The sequence below is a fragment of the Camellia sinensis genome, chromosome 3 (genome assembly GCF_055761805.1).
Source record: "Camellia sinensis isolate YWXY chromosome 3, ASM5576180v1, whole genome shotgun sequence".
Lineage (NCBI taxonomy): Eukaryota > Viridiplantae > Streptophyta > Magnoliopsida > Ericales > Theaceae > Camellia > Camellia sinensis.
In genome coordinates, this window is record NC_138963.1 from 191,851,661 (window position 1) to 191,868,713 (window position 17,053).

Below are 17,053 nucleotides of genomic sequence, written 5' to 3' on the forward strand. Positions count from 1 at the left end.
GCCCCTGGTCTCTTTCTCCATCTCTCCCTCTCTCTCTGTCTCTGTCTCTGTCTCTGTCTCTCTCCACTTGTTTATCTTATTCTGACACTTCTTTTTCTTCTCCCATTAATGCAGATTATAAATGGACCGGATGTGTTATATGCATTCTAAGGTGTATCGGAGAGGAAAATAAGGTCACTCTTTAAAGCAGCCATTGAGGATGAAAACAGATATGGTAAAGATGCATAGTTCATATCTTCATTGTAAATTCACTTCATTGTGCAGTTCATTCATTCTCATAGTGAGATTATTTTAATCTTTTCTTTCAGGAGCTGAAAGTGACCTACGTATCATCATATTTGATGAAATTGATTCGATTGCTAAGGTGAGTACATGTACAACATTTGCTCCTTTTGAGTGCTGTTAGTTGTGCAACCTGCAATTTGTGTTATACATATGTGAATTTCACAATAGGTTTTCTACATAATTCAAGTCTTTGTTCCCTGTTAAGGTTTTACATCATTTTGGTTTCTTTGTATTCACATGTATTATATGTTCTATTCCTCCATTCCATTCCCATGTCATAACCTGGCCAATTTGTTGCTTGTCGGATGTCTCTTTATTCTTTATTCCTTCTTGGTAGTAGTGATCTGTACCCCAGACTTAGTAACTGTAATGTAAGTTTGTAACTCATCTTTTGAAACATTGAGAATAAGATAAGATATGAGGCTCGAGTTTCATGCTTCTACATCAATATGCTTTTCTAAGACAAGCATTCACCATTGAGTACGTAATCCAGATTAATTAGCATTATTTTGACGTTATTTTCTATGCCCTATTATTTGCAATTCACCTGGTTATCCACTTCTAATTTTTTTTATTGGTTTAAACAAAATCTATGTGTTAATCGGTGTGAACAGTCAACATAGAAATGCTATTCTATATGAAAAAGGTTGCTCATGATTAAAAGTCTTGAATTCAGAAACAACGGGTAAGGGGGGCAGTGTATCTTATCCAACCCCAAAGGTAATGGTCATCCAGAAACCATTTTTTTAGAATGTAGTTCCTAAATAATAGGCGCTCAATTGTTTTGCACATAAAAGGTAACTTGTCATATAGGAAGCATTTGACTAACCTTCGGTGATCATCATATCTGCATGTACTTAATAACTTCACCAAGGCAGTTGTATTGAGCATATGATACCTTTATCCTAAAACCTCTGCACACCGCACAATGTGGCATCTCTCATATTAAAATTAAAGGAGGCTATCTTCAAGGAGCCTTGTAGGTGCACTTGGCCTTCCTTCCAAGATTAAGGGCTCTTCACATTGGCACGCTCATATCCACTTGGGCCCCCTTGGGCAAGCCAAGTTTGCATTTAAACGTACATCTCTTAATATGATTCTACACTTGTTTTCCCATCACCCTAATACACTCATGCCAGTCTAGATCGATAGAAGAGCCTAGGGATACCTTTGGGTTTGGTGCCACCCAAGTGACCTCACAACTCTCGCGTGAGCTTGTAGGGATTTTGGACTTGGTTTATTGGAATTGAAGATTTGTGAAGATGCTGCATCCTATTCTCGTTGGAGGGATCTGCACTTGACCGACCTTAGAGAGATCTCGACATGAAGACAACTCTAGAACATGATAAAGACAAGTGATTACTTCATATCCAAGCAAGCGTGACCACCATTCCAGCCACTAGGTGAGTTGGCCGATATACCTCAATCCTTCTATAAATATAGCCTCCACCTCCATGCATTAAGATTATCTAACCATCTTCATCTCTTGCTTATAGTTTTGGTTTTTCACTTTTAGACCTCTATAACAACTCCCTCACTCTTTCTTTTCCCAAGGCTGTCTTTGCTTTGACCTAGCTAGTATCTGATGACCTAGTGTCATCTCAGAATCTGTCATACTTTCCAGAATGCAGCATCAAATCACCCACATAACCACGTATAGAACTTCAATTTCCTTCCTAATACTAGGAGGTAGGAAAGATTCTTAACAAAATAAAGCATGAAGCAATGTTAGACTAAAAGAATTAAAGAGTTTCATGCAATCCCTAAGATTCTTTATTAAGCACAATCTTGTTGTCTATTGTTATAATATTGGAGGCATTTAACCCAAAATTGATTGGTAATAGGTGAAAGGGCCCTATAGACTATACGAACCATGCTTGAGTGACTTAGAGAAGTGATGTGGGACAAGTCTTGAACACTTTTGCACATGTGGCATAGTCGCTTGTGGTGCTAAAAAAAGAATTTTAAGAGTTTTGTGCAAGTCCTAAGATTCTTTATTAAGCACAATCTTCTTGTAAATTGCTGGAATATTGGAGGCATCCATCCCAAAATCAATTGGCAATAGATAAAGGGGCCCTCTTGACAATGTGAATCAAGCTTTGGTGATTTAGAGAGGCGATTTGGGACAAGTCAACATTTCTCGAACATGAGGCCAAATTTTAACACTTCCTGAGCATGCGGTCCAACTGCAAGTGGAAATTAGAGAAACCAAATAAAGACACCTTGGGTGGAGACTTGGCCCACAATAGATCACTGAAGACTCAATTCTAATACCATGTTAAAAATACTGGAGGCATCTAACCAAAAACTGATTGACAATAGGTGGAAGAACCCTCTAAACCAAGCTTGAGTGGCTTCGAAAGGCGATTTGTGACAAGTCTGTGACATAAATAAAGGGCAGAGGACACAACAATGAGAATAGTAATCATAACCATTAATTGACAGTGAGAATGGTGTTTTTTGGTTCCATGTCTATATTGCAAATCATGTCTTAAATATGTTTTTGGTTTTTTTTTGCAGAAAAGAGGGGTAGCTATGGGACAACACCATATGGATGATAGGCTTGTAAACCAACTACTAACAATCGTCAATATCTCTCATGTTTCTTTTTTCAATTTTTCCTTTTTATTGTTTCTCCTTGACTAGGCAATATTTGAAAATTTGCTCGCCTTTCAGATTGATGGCATGAAAGTATTGAACAACATTTTTATTATTGCTACTACAAATAGAAAGGAGCTCATCGATGAAGCCCTACTGAGGTAACATTCTCTTCGTTGTGTTGTTCTTTGCTGAATTCTTTATTCTTTTTCAACAATATCCCACATCTTTTGAACTCGAATGTTTTTCAAATTTTGAATTTATCAAGTAAAGAAAAATGAAGTATTTATACATATTTATCTTTTATGGGTAACCAAACAAATATATATATATATATATATATGTATATGTATATGTATATTAAAATAGCTATTCATTAACTTCTCATTTTTCTAACTCAATAAAAAAATAAAAATTTAGTTTATTGTATTTACTTGTAGGGAAGGTAGAATCAAACTACATGTCAAATTAGAGTACCCAGATGAGCGAGGGCACTTGCAAATTTTGGACATCAACACAAGGAACATGAGACAAGCTTTTGTACTCGATGAAGATGTGAATCTTCAAGAAATTGGTAAGTTGTTTGAGCAATATTGTTGTGTAAGTGGAAACATCAATTCATCATTCATGTAATGAGATTGTGTATGTGCTTGTTTGCACAGCTTGCAGGACGGATGGCTGTAATGGATCTTCTATTGCATCTCTAGTCACTCGTGCACATTCATATGCTGTGGTCCAGGCAGGGGAGAGGGGACTAGTGAAGCATGTCCAGAAGGATGTCAAAGTAACGATGAACCACTTCCTCCATGCTATAGAAGATATTAAGCCTAGACTTCAGGAATCTGGCCTTGAACAATGCAGGTAATACACATCAAAATTAATTCTTGTAACTGAATGACATATTGTTCATATCATAGAAATTTTTTAATAGAAATTTTAATTTCAATTAAAACATGATGTTTCCTATATTTTAGCATGAAATCTTCCTTTGTTCTTTCTTGATCCTGAGTCCCAACAACCTTAATTATTTAAAACTGGATAACTATTGTTTCCTTCTGACTCTGTCAAAATTGACTTCTCTACAATGGAAAACAAAATCCACTTCCAACCACGTGTTTGGAGTTGTGTACAGATTTGTTTTATGCTTAAAGGTCATATACATTATAGCTACAAGAATACTTCAAACTAGTGCATTTACACAGAGAGAATAGAAGTACTATATTGTCAAAATTTTGTCCACGCATTTCCATTTTTCAACTTTAACAATATCCTATAAATTTTATTCAAATTATGAAGTGTTCTCCAATGCGGGAGACGCTACTATGTGCACCCCTAATAGGGTGCATATGGTATGCCCTTCATAACAACCCACATATTTTGTGACATAAACCAGAAAACGACATAACTTTTCTCATCGCGAAAAGTATAACGTTTTGCTCACCACAAAAAGTATATCTTCCACTTTAGAGTAATTTTTATCTCAAATTGACATCACACACCACAAACATTCGTAACTTTCACCACAAAAAGTCGTAACTTTTTTTTGATGTGCCCCTTTTTAGGGGTGCACATCATAGATTTCCCCTCCAATAAAATCATTCTTCGACAAAATACATATGCTTATTATTACATTCGTTTCGATAATGGTTCATCCAAACTTGAGAATCTTCAGAGTTGCAAGCTACTTTTATAGCGTTATTTGCAATGTATTCCCTTGTCCTGGACTCAACCTTTTCAACTCCTAGATCAGTAGATATAAAGGTAAAGCTCAACTTATAACAGATTTTTTGCGGCCACTAGCTTGCCAAGTGTCATGACCCAAACCCGCCCCTATGGGTTAAGGACATAACCGGCCAGTAATCAAGAGAACACCTACGGCCTCAAACCAAACAAGACATATCTCATTAGAGTAAAGGGGCCAAACGGAAGCAAATTTAAAACTTTTGTCCATAGAGTTGTGCTTACATGGCACGTCATAACAATCCCTATATATACCTGCTAATAACTCACATCAAAGGGATAATAACACAAAGTTCTATACATACAGGATCATTCAAGTCTAAGTCAGTCAAACCCAAAGTTTACATACAAAAGTAATCCAATGTTTTCACCGATATAACAAAACTATATCAAAAGAGCAAAAGAGGCGAACAGAAGTCTCGTGCGTGAGACGTTTGGGCTGACTCTTCAAAACCTTGACTGTTTCTCACATAATTCACCGAGGCTGGGTTTGGACATCCCTTTGCTCACCTACATACACATGAATGAGCGTGAGCGAAAGCCCAGTGAATAATATCAAATAAAGAAAGTACGCAATTGAGATTCACATATATCAAACGGCCTGGGGCCTATATAGAATTCTATTTAGTGCATTATTTTGGTACATTAGGCGATTCAAGCCCGAACATATCAAACGGCCTCTAGCCCACTTCGTTCTTTGACAAACGGCCTCGAGCCCAATTCATTCATATATATCAAACGGCCTTTGGCCCAATCAATTGTATCCAACAGCCTTTGGCCCAACCATTCGTGTCCAACGGCCTTTGGCCCAATCATTCATGTATGTCAAACGGCCTTTGGTCCAATCAATTGTATTCAATGGCCTTTGGCCCATTCATTCATTCATTCATGTCAAACGGCCTTTGGCTTATTTGTTCATTCATGTCGAACGGCCTTCGGCCCAATCATTCATGTCAAACGGCCTTCGGCCAAATCATTCATGTCAAATAGCCTTCGGCCCAGTCATTTGTATCCAACGGCCTTTGGCCCAACCATATGGCATAACAAATATTTGTCCACAATTCAAATTAACAAGCTTATGAGACTCATAAGGAATAAGCAATAGGACGAATAACATACTTCAAATCATCTTTACTAAGATATTACTCACAGTGTTCTGTCGGTGGATTTGCCCTGGAGCTCAACCATACACATTACATAACACATGTGGGTCACAATCAATTCAATCCGTTCTTAATTCATACATCCCTCTTAGGCTTCTTTTTTATTCTTTTAATTCATTCATAATGCTCAATGCATGCCTAAGAGTACTTAGAAGCGAAAGAGAATGGAAAATGAAACACAGAACACCTTTACAAATTTTCTGAAACAGGGGTCCCTGCTCGATCGTGGTTCCGCCGCTCGAGCGGACCCTGATAGTCTGCAAAAATGCTGGTTACCTCATTTCTACGCTCGGGCGTGAATTCGGACGCTCGAGCTGAATGTCACACTACATGGCTCCTCACTTGAGCATGAATACCCCCGCTCGAGCGGACACCAAAGTCTGTAAAAGTTCTAGGAACCAACATTTCACGCTCGAGCGCCGCTTTCCCCACTCGAGCGGACATGCCGAGTTCTTGAAATTCCAACAAACTGCTTGAAGTTCAATCTTGCATTCAAACCCATGTATCTTGCATATTACGAGTCAAACTTCACATACACATTTACTAACATGATACAACACCAAATTCATCACATTATGAAGCTCAAATCTCATGAATTAATTACATGCATGCCCCAAATTACACCAAACTCATTTCCAACATGACAAATTCATGTATCCAAAACTCATACCCTTATGAATTGTACATGCATGTGAAATATAGCTCCCATTCTCAATTTACATGATGTAGAGATGACCAAAAGCATGAACTTCAATCAAAATTCAACATGGATCATGTATTTCAAGCTCAAACATACAAATTCATAGCAATTCTATGCATGCATGTACATATAAGCTTTAAATCCTTCAATTTCATTTCAATTTATGGTCTTGATCACTATCAAACCTTGAATTCACAAAACTACAAACTTAAGCTCATAAATCTTTTCTTAATTACTCACCTAGGAGCTTCAAACACCCAAATTCTAGCTAGATCCTTGAGTTTAGCTTCCAATTCTCAAGCCCTGAGCCAAAATTGGATAATTCTCCCTCTTTCTTTCTCTAGAGTCAACCCTCTCCCTCTCTAGAGTGTAAAACCTGATTTTGAGCTCAAAACTAAAGGTATGAGAGTGTAAATTGGCCCTTATATAAGCTCCTTTAATCACATTTCATTAACACTAATTAATTGAGCACTATTTGATCAATTTAATCTATTTAATCTGATCTGAATCAATTTTCAACTAAATTTCACCGTAGGCTCTAAAAATTACGCTAATCACCAAAGCGTAATCAATTTTAGGTTTTGTGGCCAATAGGGCCTTCAATTTAAATTCTAAAGCAGATAATCAAATAGATTTTCCTACGGTGAACAGATAGAAATTCAAAACCACATACATTCATATAAATGACACTAACAATCATATCAAACACATAATCACAATCATAATTAAGATTAATTAGCATAATACGGACCAGGGTTATCACAGTCTTCCCTCCTTTAGGAACTTTGGTCCTCTAAACTTATTTTACCTTCGTCGGAAAACAAATGTGGATAGCGTAGTCGCATTTCATCCTCTTTTTCCTATGTAGCGTCCGCCCCATAGTGCTCTTTCCATTCCACTTTCACCATCAGGATGGACTTGCTTCTCAACCGTTTCACTTGCCGGTTAATGATTCGTTCCGGCCATTCTGCGTATTCCATACTTTCATCAAGAGCTATTCGGTGATAATCAATCACATGAAATGGATCTCGGAGATAACCCCTCAACATTGACACATGAAACACATTATAGATTTGCTCGAATCCCAGTGGCAAAGCAACTCGATAAGCAACTGGACCAAGCCTTTCCAGAATTTGGAACGGCCCAATGTAACGGGGCAACAATTTACCTTTCTTTCTAAATCTTACTTGGCCCTTCATCGGCGTCACGCGAATAAACACATGATCACCGACCTCATATTCAAGATGTCTTCTTTGAACATCCGCATAATTCTTTTGTCGACTTTGTGCTGTCTTAAGCCTTTGCTGAACAATTCGGACTTTTTCAAAAGTATCTTGCACAATTTCGGGCCCAAGAAAAGCTCTATCCCCGATTTTTATCCAACAAATTGGTGATCTACACCTTCTACCATACAAAGCCTCGTATGGTGCCATACCGATGCTAGAGTGGAAGCTGTTATTGTATGCAAACTCTGCGAGTGGCAAATAATCTTCCCAACTCCCTTGAAAATCCAAGGCACTTATCCTTAGCATATCTTCCAAAGTCTGTATTGTTCGTTCTGATTGTCCATCTGTCTGTGGGTAGAATGCGGTACTAAACCTCAATTCTATCCCCATAGTCCTTTGCAAACTTTTCCACAATCTACCCACAAATTTCGGATCTCTATCCGAGACAATAGATATTGGAACTCCATGTAAACGAACAATCTTATCAACATATATAGTAGCCAGTCTATAAGCATCAAATGTAGTTCTAACAGGTAGAAAATGTGCAGATTTAGTCAGTCTATCAACTACAACCCAAATAGAATCCATACCCCCAGGAGTCCGAGGTAGACCAACAACAAAATCCATAGTCACATGTTCCCACTTCCATTCAGGAATAGGGAGAGGTTGAAGTAGACCGCCCGGTTTCTGATGTTCAGCTTTAACTTGCTGACATTGAAGACATTTGGACACATACTCTGCAATTTCTTTCTTCATTTTAGGCCACCAATAGCTTTGTTTCAAATCCTGATACATTTTGTTATTGCCCGAATGCATAGCAAACACTGACTTGTGAGCTTCATCTAGAACTCTTTTCTTTAGTTCCAGAATATCTGGGACACACATTCGGTTTCGAAACCTCAACACTTCACTTTCAATGCTGAATTCTGCTTTCGAACTTGTCTCAAATTCATCAATCACTTTCTTGAGGAATTCATCCTCTTTTTGTTTATGTTTAATCTTATCAATGATTGTCGGTTCGGCTGAAATGGCGGCTATCAATCCGCCCTATTCACACAATACTACTTCAATCTCCGACTTCTCGAAATCTTGCAAGATCTCTTTCTGTTCAGTAAGCAAACAAGCCAAATTTTCGATCGATTTTCTGCTCAAGGCATCATCAACTGTATTGGCTTTCCCGAGGTGATACTGGATTTCAAGATCATAGTCTTTTATCAATTCAAGCCATCTCCTCTGTCGCATGTTCAACTCCTTCTGTGTAAAGAAGTATTCAGACTTTTGTGATCCGTGTAGACTTCACACTTTGCCCCATACAAATAATGCTGCCAGATTTTCAAAGCGAATACAACTGCGGCCAATTCTAAATCATGTGTTGTGTAGTTTTTCTCATGTGGTCTCAATTGTCGGGAGGCATAAACAATTACTCGCCCATTCTGCATTAACACACAACCGAAACCTTTATAAGATGCATCACTGAAAATCACAAAGTTTTCCGTACCTGTGGGCAATGTCAATACTGGTGTAGTAGTCAATCTCGTTTTTAGTTCATGAAAGGCAGTTTCCCTTTCGTCATCCCATTCAAATGGTTACCCTTTGCGTGTCAGTTGGGTAAGAGACACAGCTATTTTCGAAAAGTCTTTCACAAACCTCCTGCAGTACCCAGCTAAGCCCATAAAATTACGGACCTTCGTTACATTCGTCGGTGTAGGCCAATTCACAATTATCTCTATTTTCTGTGGATCCACTGAAATCCCCTCTTTGTTGATAACATGCCCTAAGAAAATAACTTCATCTAACCAAAACTCACATTTCTTTAGTTTAGCAAATAATTTATTTTCTCTAAGTGTTTGCAAGACAGTTCTCAAATGATGTTCATGTTCAAGTCTATTCTTTGAATATATCAGGATATCATCAATAAATACCACAACAAATTCATCAAGGTAGGTCTTAAAAATTCGGTTCATTAGGTCCATGAAAGTTGCAGGAGCATTAGTCACCCCAAATAGCATAACAAGAAATTCATAATGGCCATACCTTGTTCGAAACACAGTTTTCTCAACATCCTCTGCTTTTACCTTCAACTGGTGGTATCCGGATCTCAAATCAATTTTGAAAAACACTTGTGATCCCTGCAACTGGTCAAACAGGTCATCAATGCGAGGTAAGGGATATTTATTCTTTATTGTTACCTTGTTCAGTTCTCGATAGTCAATACACAAGCGCAAGGTTCCATCCTTCTTTTTCACAAATAACACCGGTGCACCCCACGGTGAAGTACTAGGTCGGATAAACCCTTTGTCAAGTAGGTCCTGTAATTGTTCTTTCAATTCTTTCATTTCAGCAGTAGCCATTCTGTAGGGAGTTTTAGAAATAGGCTGAGTGCCTGGCACAATTTCAATAGTAAACTCTATCTCCCTGTCCACTAATTCCCCTGGCAATTCATCTGGAAACACATCTGGGAATTCGCTAACAATAGGGATACTACTCAATTCAATATTCCCAATTTGTTCAGACAACACATAACACAATTAACCTTGGCACCCCTTCCTGATCAGTTTACATGCCTTCATTGCAGATATTAAGTAAGGTGGAGGCACTACCCCATTACCCACAAACACAATTTCTTCTTGTTCAGGTGGTTTAAACACAATCCGTTTTGTTACACAATCAATGGTGGCACAATATTTGGTTAACCAATCCATGCCCAGAATTATATCAAAATGTCTAAAGTCCAAGGGTAACAAATCTACATATAAGACAGCATTCCCAATACGCATGTCACAACATCAATATACAGACGCACACAACACAGATTCCCCGGATGGAGCACATACACATAGCAAATATGACAACGGTTCTAGTGGTCTACTCAGTCTAGATGCAAATGCACAAGTTACAAAAGAGTGTGTTGATCCGGAATCAATTAACACAAAAGCATCCTGATTACATATAGAAATAGTACCTGAGACAACGGCTTCAGCATTCTGTGTATCGCCTGAAACAAGCGCAAAAACTCTCCATTGCCTCACGGTATCTCCGGTGGTAGTAGATCTCATAGTATTTCCCGGCTTTGGAATTGATGCAGTTAAGCTAGCATCTAGCTTTCCACTGTTTTGATTATAATCTCTGGCCATGTGCCTTGTTTTACCACATTTGAAACAAGCTCCCGTCACACGGTAAAAAACTCCACGGTGTCTTTTACTACAAATATTGCACATTGAAGATGTATCTCGGGAAGAATTCAAAGTACTCGAGGAGCCCGTATTCTGTTTCTTTAAAAATTTCTTCTTCGAAAAGAAGCCCTGTCTTTTGCTACCCTTCTAGTCAATTGTTGATCTGGTCTGTCTAGCTATGTTAGCTTCTGATATTATGGCCCGGTCTAGCACCCCAATATAGGTTTCCAGCTTCAGGACATTTACCCTTTCTAAAATATCACTTCGAAACCCACCTTCAAAATGTCTCGCTTTCTTGTAGTCGGTATCGATCACATGTGGTGCAAATCTAGCCAACGCAGTGAATTTGGCCTCATACTTAGCTACTGTTATGCTGTCTTGTTTAAGTTCCATGAACTCCAATACTTTCCTGTCACGGACACACTAAGGGAATTACTTATCATAGAAAACTTCCAGGAATTTCGCCCAGCCAATGTCTTTATGATTCTCACGCATTAACATCCACCATCTTCTTGCTTCGTCTTCTAGCATAAAGGTGGCTAGAAGTACTTTCTGTGTCTCTGAACAAGGAAACACCTCAAACAGCTTTTCAATGCCAAGAACCCACGCCTCGGCTTTTAACAGATCTAATCCCCCATGAAACTGTGGTGGTTTCATTTTCTTAAACTCTTTGGTGAGAGTTATTATCCAGTCATCATTCTGCAAGTCTGGCACAAGAGGTGCCGAAGGTGGAGGTGGAGGTGGAGGTGGAGGATGTGGTTGCTGCCACTGTTGTTGCCACTGTTGTTGTTGCCTCAATGTTTCTGCCATTTCCTGAATCAATCTTTCCATCCTATCCATTTTGGCAGTAGAGGACTCCTCTATTTCATCACCTCTTGTTATCACCATCTGATTAGACTTGCATTATTCTCTATACAAAAGTTTCACAAGTATGCATATACTAAAGAGCATACATATTCACAAAATTCGCAATGCAAGTAAATCACAACATATAGCACATAATCATTTATTTTAGAGCATTTAAACACAGTCTCAATGTTTACAAATTCCTACTTATCACATGAATGCATCCTAGTTCTTTTCTAGATGCTTATTGCTCTTTTGGACAAGTGTGTGAGTTATTAACTCGTGCTCTGATACCACTCTGTCATGACCCTAACCCGCCCCTAAGGGTTAAGGACATAACCAGCCAGTAATCAAGGGATTACCCACGGCCTCAAACCAAACAAGACATATCTCATCAGAGTAAAAAGGGCCAAACAGAAGCAAATTTAAAACTTTTGTCCATAGAGCTGTATTTACATGGCACATCATAACAATCCCTATATATACCTGCTAATAACTCACATCAAAGGGATAATAACACAAAGTTCTGTACATACAGGATCATTCAAGTCTAAGTCAGTTAAACCTAAAGTTTATATACAAAAGTAATCTAATGTTTTCGCCGATATAACAAAACTATATCAAAAGAACAAAAGAGGCGAAGACAAATCTCGTGCGTGAGACGTTTGGGCTGACTCTCCAAAACCTTGACTGTTTCTTACATAATTCACCGAGGTTGGGTTTGAACATCCTTTTGCTCACCTACATACGAATGAATGAGCGTGAGCGAAAGCCCAATGAATAATATCAAATAAAGAAGGTACGCAATTGAGATTCACATATATCAAACAGCCTGGGCCCCATGTAGAATTCTATTTAGTGCATTATTTTGGTACATTAGGCGATTCAAGCCCGAACATATCAAACGGCCTCTGGCCCACTTTGTTCTTTGACAAACGGCCTCGAGCCCAATTCATTCATATGTATCAAACGGCCTTTGGCCCAATCAATTGTATCCAACGGCCTTTGGCCCAACCATTCGTGTCCAACGACCTTTAGCCCAATCATTCATGTATGTCAAACGGCCTTTGGCCCAATCAATTGTATTCAATGGCCTTTGGCCTATTCATTCATTCATTCATTCATGTCAAACGGCCTTCGGCTCATTTGTTCATTCATGTCGAATGGCCTTCGGCCCAATCATTCATGTCAAACGGCCTTCGGCTCAATCATTCATGTCAAACGGCCTTCGGCCCAGTCATTTGTATCCAACGGCCTTTGGCCCAACCATATGGCATAACAAATATTTGTCCACAATTCAAATTAACAAGCTTATGAGACTCATAAGGAATAAGCAGTAGGACGAATAGCATACTTCAAATCATCTTTACTAAGATATTACTCACAATGTTCTGCCGGTGGATTTGCCCTAGAACTCAACCCTACACATTACATAACACATATGGGTCACAATCAATTCAATCCGTTCTAAATTCATACATCCCTCTTAGGCTTCTTTCTTATTCTTTTAATTCATTCATAATGCTCAATGCATGCCTAAGAGTATTTAGAAGCGAAAGAGAACGAAAAATGAAACACAGAACACCTTTCCAAATTTTCTAAAATAGGGGTCCCGGCTCGAGCGTGGGTTCCGCCGCTTGAGCGGACCCTGATGGTCTGCAAAAATACTAGTTACCTCATTTCTACGCTCGAGCGTAAATTCGGACGCTCGAGCTGAATGTCACACTACATGGCTCCCCGCTCGAGCGTGAATACCCCCGCTCGAGCGGACACCAAAGTTTGTAAAAGTTCTGAGAACCAACATTTCATGCTCGAGCGGCGCTTTCCCCGCTCGAGCGGACATGCCGATTTCTAGAAATTTCAACAAACTTCTTGAAGTTCAATCTTGCATTCAAACCTATGTATCTTGCATATTACGACTCAAACTTCACATATACATTTACTAACATGATACAACACCAAATTCATCACATTATGAAGCTCAAATCTCATGAATTAATTACATGCATGCCCCAAATTACATCAAACTCATTTCCAACATGACAAATTCATGTATCCAAAACTCATACTCTTATGAATTGTACATGCAAGTGAGATATAGCTACCATTCTCAATTTACATGATGTAGAGATGACCAAAAACATGAACTTCAATCAAAATTCAACATGGATCATGTGTTTCAAGCTCAAACATACAAATTCATTGCAATTCTATGCATGCATGTACATATAAGCTTTAAATCCTTCAATTTCATTTCAATTTATGGTCTTGATCACTATCAAACCTTGAATTCACAAAACTACAAACTTAAGCTCATAAATCTTTTCTTAATTACTTACCTAGGAGCTTCAAACACCCAAATTCTAGCTAGATCCTTGAGTTTAGCTTCCAATTCTCAAGCCTTGAGGCAAAATTGCATAATTCTCCCTCTTTCTCTCTCTAGAGCTGACCCTCTCCCTCTCTTGAGTGTAAAACCTGACTTTGAGCTCAAAACTAAAGGTATAAGAGTGTAAATTGGCCCTTTATATAAGCTTCTTTAATCACATTTCATTAACACTAATTAATTGAGCACTATTTGATCAATTTAATATGATCCGAATTAATTTTCAATTAAATTTCACCGTAGGCTCTAAAAATTATGCTAATCACAATGCCGTAATCAATTTCGGGTTTTATGGCCGATAGGGCCTTCAATTTAAATTCTAAAGCAGATAATCAAACAGATTTTCCTACGGTGAACAGATAGAAATTCAAAACCACATATATTTATATAAATGGCACTCACAATCATATCAAACACATAATCACAATTATAATTAAGATTAATTAGCATAATACGGACCAGGGTTATCACAGTCTTCCCCCTTTTAGGAAGTTTGGTCTTCCAAACCTATTTTACCTTCGTCGGAAAACAAATGTGGATAGCGTAGTCGCATTTCATCCTCTTTTTCCCATGTAGCGTCCGTCCCATAGTGTTCTTTCCATTCCACTTTCACCATCGGGATGGACTTGCTTCTCAACTGTTTCACTTTCCATTCCAGTTCTTGTTGCAAAATGTTGGGACGAACACAAATTGTCAGCTTAATTCTTAATCTGATGTAACTATCTTTATTTATCAGTATTTATGAATCTAGATGATCCAAAGAATAAGTATGCATAAGTTAAAACCTAGTTTATTTGGTTTTTGTTCCCTATTGATTTACATTGTTTAAAGAATGGCGAATTATACTTATAGTCCTTGTAGTTTGCCTCTTGTATCAATTTGTTCCTTATAGTTCTAATTGCATCAATTTTACCCTTGAATTTTTCACTTTTCACGTAGTGTTGGTTTAATCCAATTGATAACATTAATGAAGAAATTTGACTGAAATGAAGAGGCAAAATATTCAATTCACTCCTCTCAAAGTGATCGAGGGGTTAATATCCAGTTTAAAATGGTCCATTCCCTTTTGAATAGATCATTTAGCCCTAATTTTTGCCCAATTTCTTAATTGATGTTATCGATTGAACTAAATTGATGCAATATGAAAAATTACAGGTCAAAATTGATACAATCGGAATAATAGGGACCAAATTGACATAGGAGGCAAATTATAAGGAAGACAAGTATAATTTTCGTACCAAATGGCCGTTGATAGAGTCGAGTGGAGAAGAAGGATTCATATAGCTGATCCCATTCAATGGGACTTAAGGCTTGGTTTGATTGGTTGGTACAAGTAAAGTTTTCCGTTTAAACAAATAAGATTTCATAGTTGCTTGATATAATTACAAGTAATCGCTCATTCCTTGAGGGAGATTTTGTAACTTTGTTAGGTAGAAGAAAATTGTTCTTATTTTTGTTTTCTGATTAATTTTCTTGTTTTCTTCTGGTAGTTTCAGGATGGAGAAAGAGGAAATGGTAAGGATCTTGATTTTGTTATTTTGATCAGTAAAAGTATTTGAGCTTTTAGAATCATAATTTTAATTAGTAAATGATCTTCCATTGCTGAATATTACTTTTGAAACTCCCTCTATCACCTGCTCTATAATCCTCCTCATTTTATATTTTGTTCTACAGATTCTACGGTGGTTTAGCTCCAGTAATTTGACTGAAGTTTTACACATTCAACAAGACATTGCAAGGCTCAAGGAGGACAGTGCACATTTTCAAGCTACACTTGCTTCTTACAAAGAGGATACAGTCAAACTTGAGAAGGAACTTGTAAGTCCTGTTCTTTGTAAATTATATCTGATTCTCATTTCTTTTTCTTTTTCATCGAGGCTTTAACATTTAGATCCGGTATGGCAGGAGACACTTCGCTATGCCCTTGACCGTATGTGAGTTTCAAGTGGTGTTCGACATTTTTGTTTGCTTGCTGTTTTAGAAACTATGTTTGAATTCGAGACTCTGTTTGGTTGTGTATGAATTTGTTGTGTAAACTCTATTTAACAGTGTTCCCACGTATATGTTCAGTGTTGTAAAATAATTAGTAATATGTACTAAATTTTGATTGGCCAAAGATTTATGACTTTGTTCAATCATTTTTATTTTCTCTCTTTCTTATTTAAAAAAAAAAATAGTAATTTTGACCATTATTAGGAAGAAAAACAAAACTTTCTTTTAGGCTTCCCAAGATAAGAAGGGTGTGTTTGTTTGAACGGACTGGATAAGAGAGGATTGTAATTCACTGAACAATTAGTCCTGAGATATATTATTCCCGGATCATTTGGTTAGACTTGATTTGTATCCTATATTTGTTTAGTCTTAGAATTAAATGTCTGGATTGAGTTATTCTATTGAATCCTATGCTTGTTTGAGATATTATGGAGATGGATACATGCTCGAAAGATTGTTTTGCCCTTTTGAATTGTTTACGAAATAATAGGAATATTAAATCTGAGTTATAAATTTTATTTTATTTTTTTACTAGTACTTTTAAAAAATTAAATAAATAGAATATTAATAAAAATTACATAAATTCATTTTAATTTGTAGTTGAGATTTTTCAATTTTATTTTACTTTACTAAGTATAATTAATACCATATGATTATTAAAATATAAAATTTATTTATTAAATTATTTATACTTAGTAAAATTATTTAACACCCAAACCGGGAACCCGATTGGAGTCCCGTCTTCTCCCACAAGTCTCTCGTGCCTAGGTGGTCGTGTGTGCTAAGTTTCGTGCTAATCCGACCCCGTTTGGTGATTTTGGTGCATCAACACCTCGATTTCAAATTTCTTAATGAACTATTTTGCCTAGATCGAAATCCGGCTCTAACTCCCAAACCGCGAACTTGATTGGAGTCCCGTCTTATCCCACAAGTCTCTCGTGCCTAAG

The 17,053-nt window shown here is 37.5% G+C and overlaps 1 protein-coding gene across 1 annotated transcript; it reads left to right on the forward strand.

Moving 5' to 3' along the window:
• Positions 1–211: 211 nt before the first annotated feature.
• On the forward strand, positions 212–16,398 carry LOC145822121 (vesicle-fusing ATPase-like). The gene is made up of 9 exons (XM_082918719.1): positions 212–227; positions 309–364; positions 2,806–2,871; positions 2,962–3,044; positions 3,324–3,457; positions 3,546–3,744; positions 15,605–15,629; positions 15,789–15,932; positions 16,020–16,398. Exons 1-9 carry the CDS (start codon positions 212–214, stop codon positions 16,050–16,052), a joined length of 756 nt encoding a protein of 251 aa, XP_082774845.1. The 3' UTR covers positions 16,053–16,398.
• The last annotated feature ends 655 nt before the right edge of the window (positions 16,399–17,053 follow it).

What these genes read in the sequence shown, in the direction of transcription:
- LOC145822121 (XM_082918719.1), top strand. An exon ending in TAAACCAACTACTAACAATC is followed by an intron (nt 2,872 to 2,961) that starts GTCAATATCTCT and finishes CTCGCCTTTCAG; the next exon opens with ATTGATGGCATGAAAGTATT. An exon ending in TGTGAATCTTCAAGAAATTG is followed by an intron (nt 3,458 to 3,545) that starts GTAAGTTGTTTG and finishes TTGTTTGCACAG; the next exon opens with CTTGCAGGACGGATGGCTGT.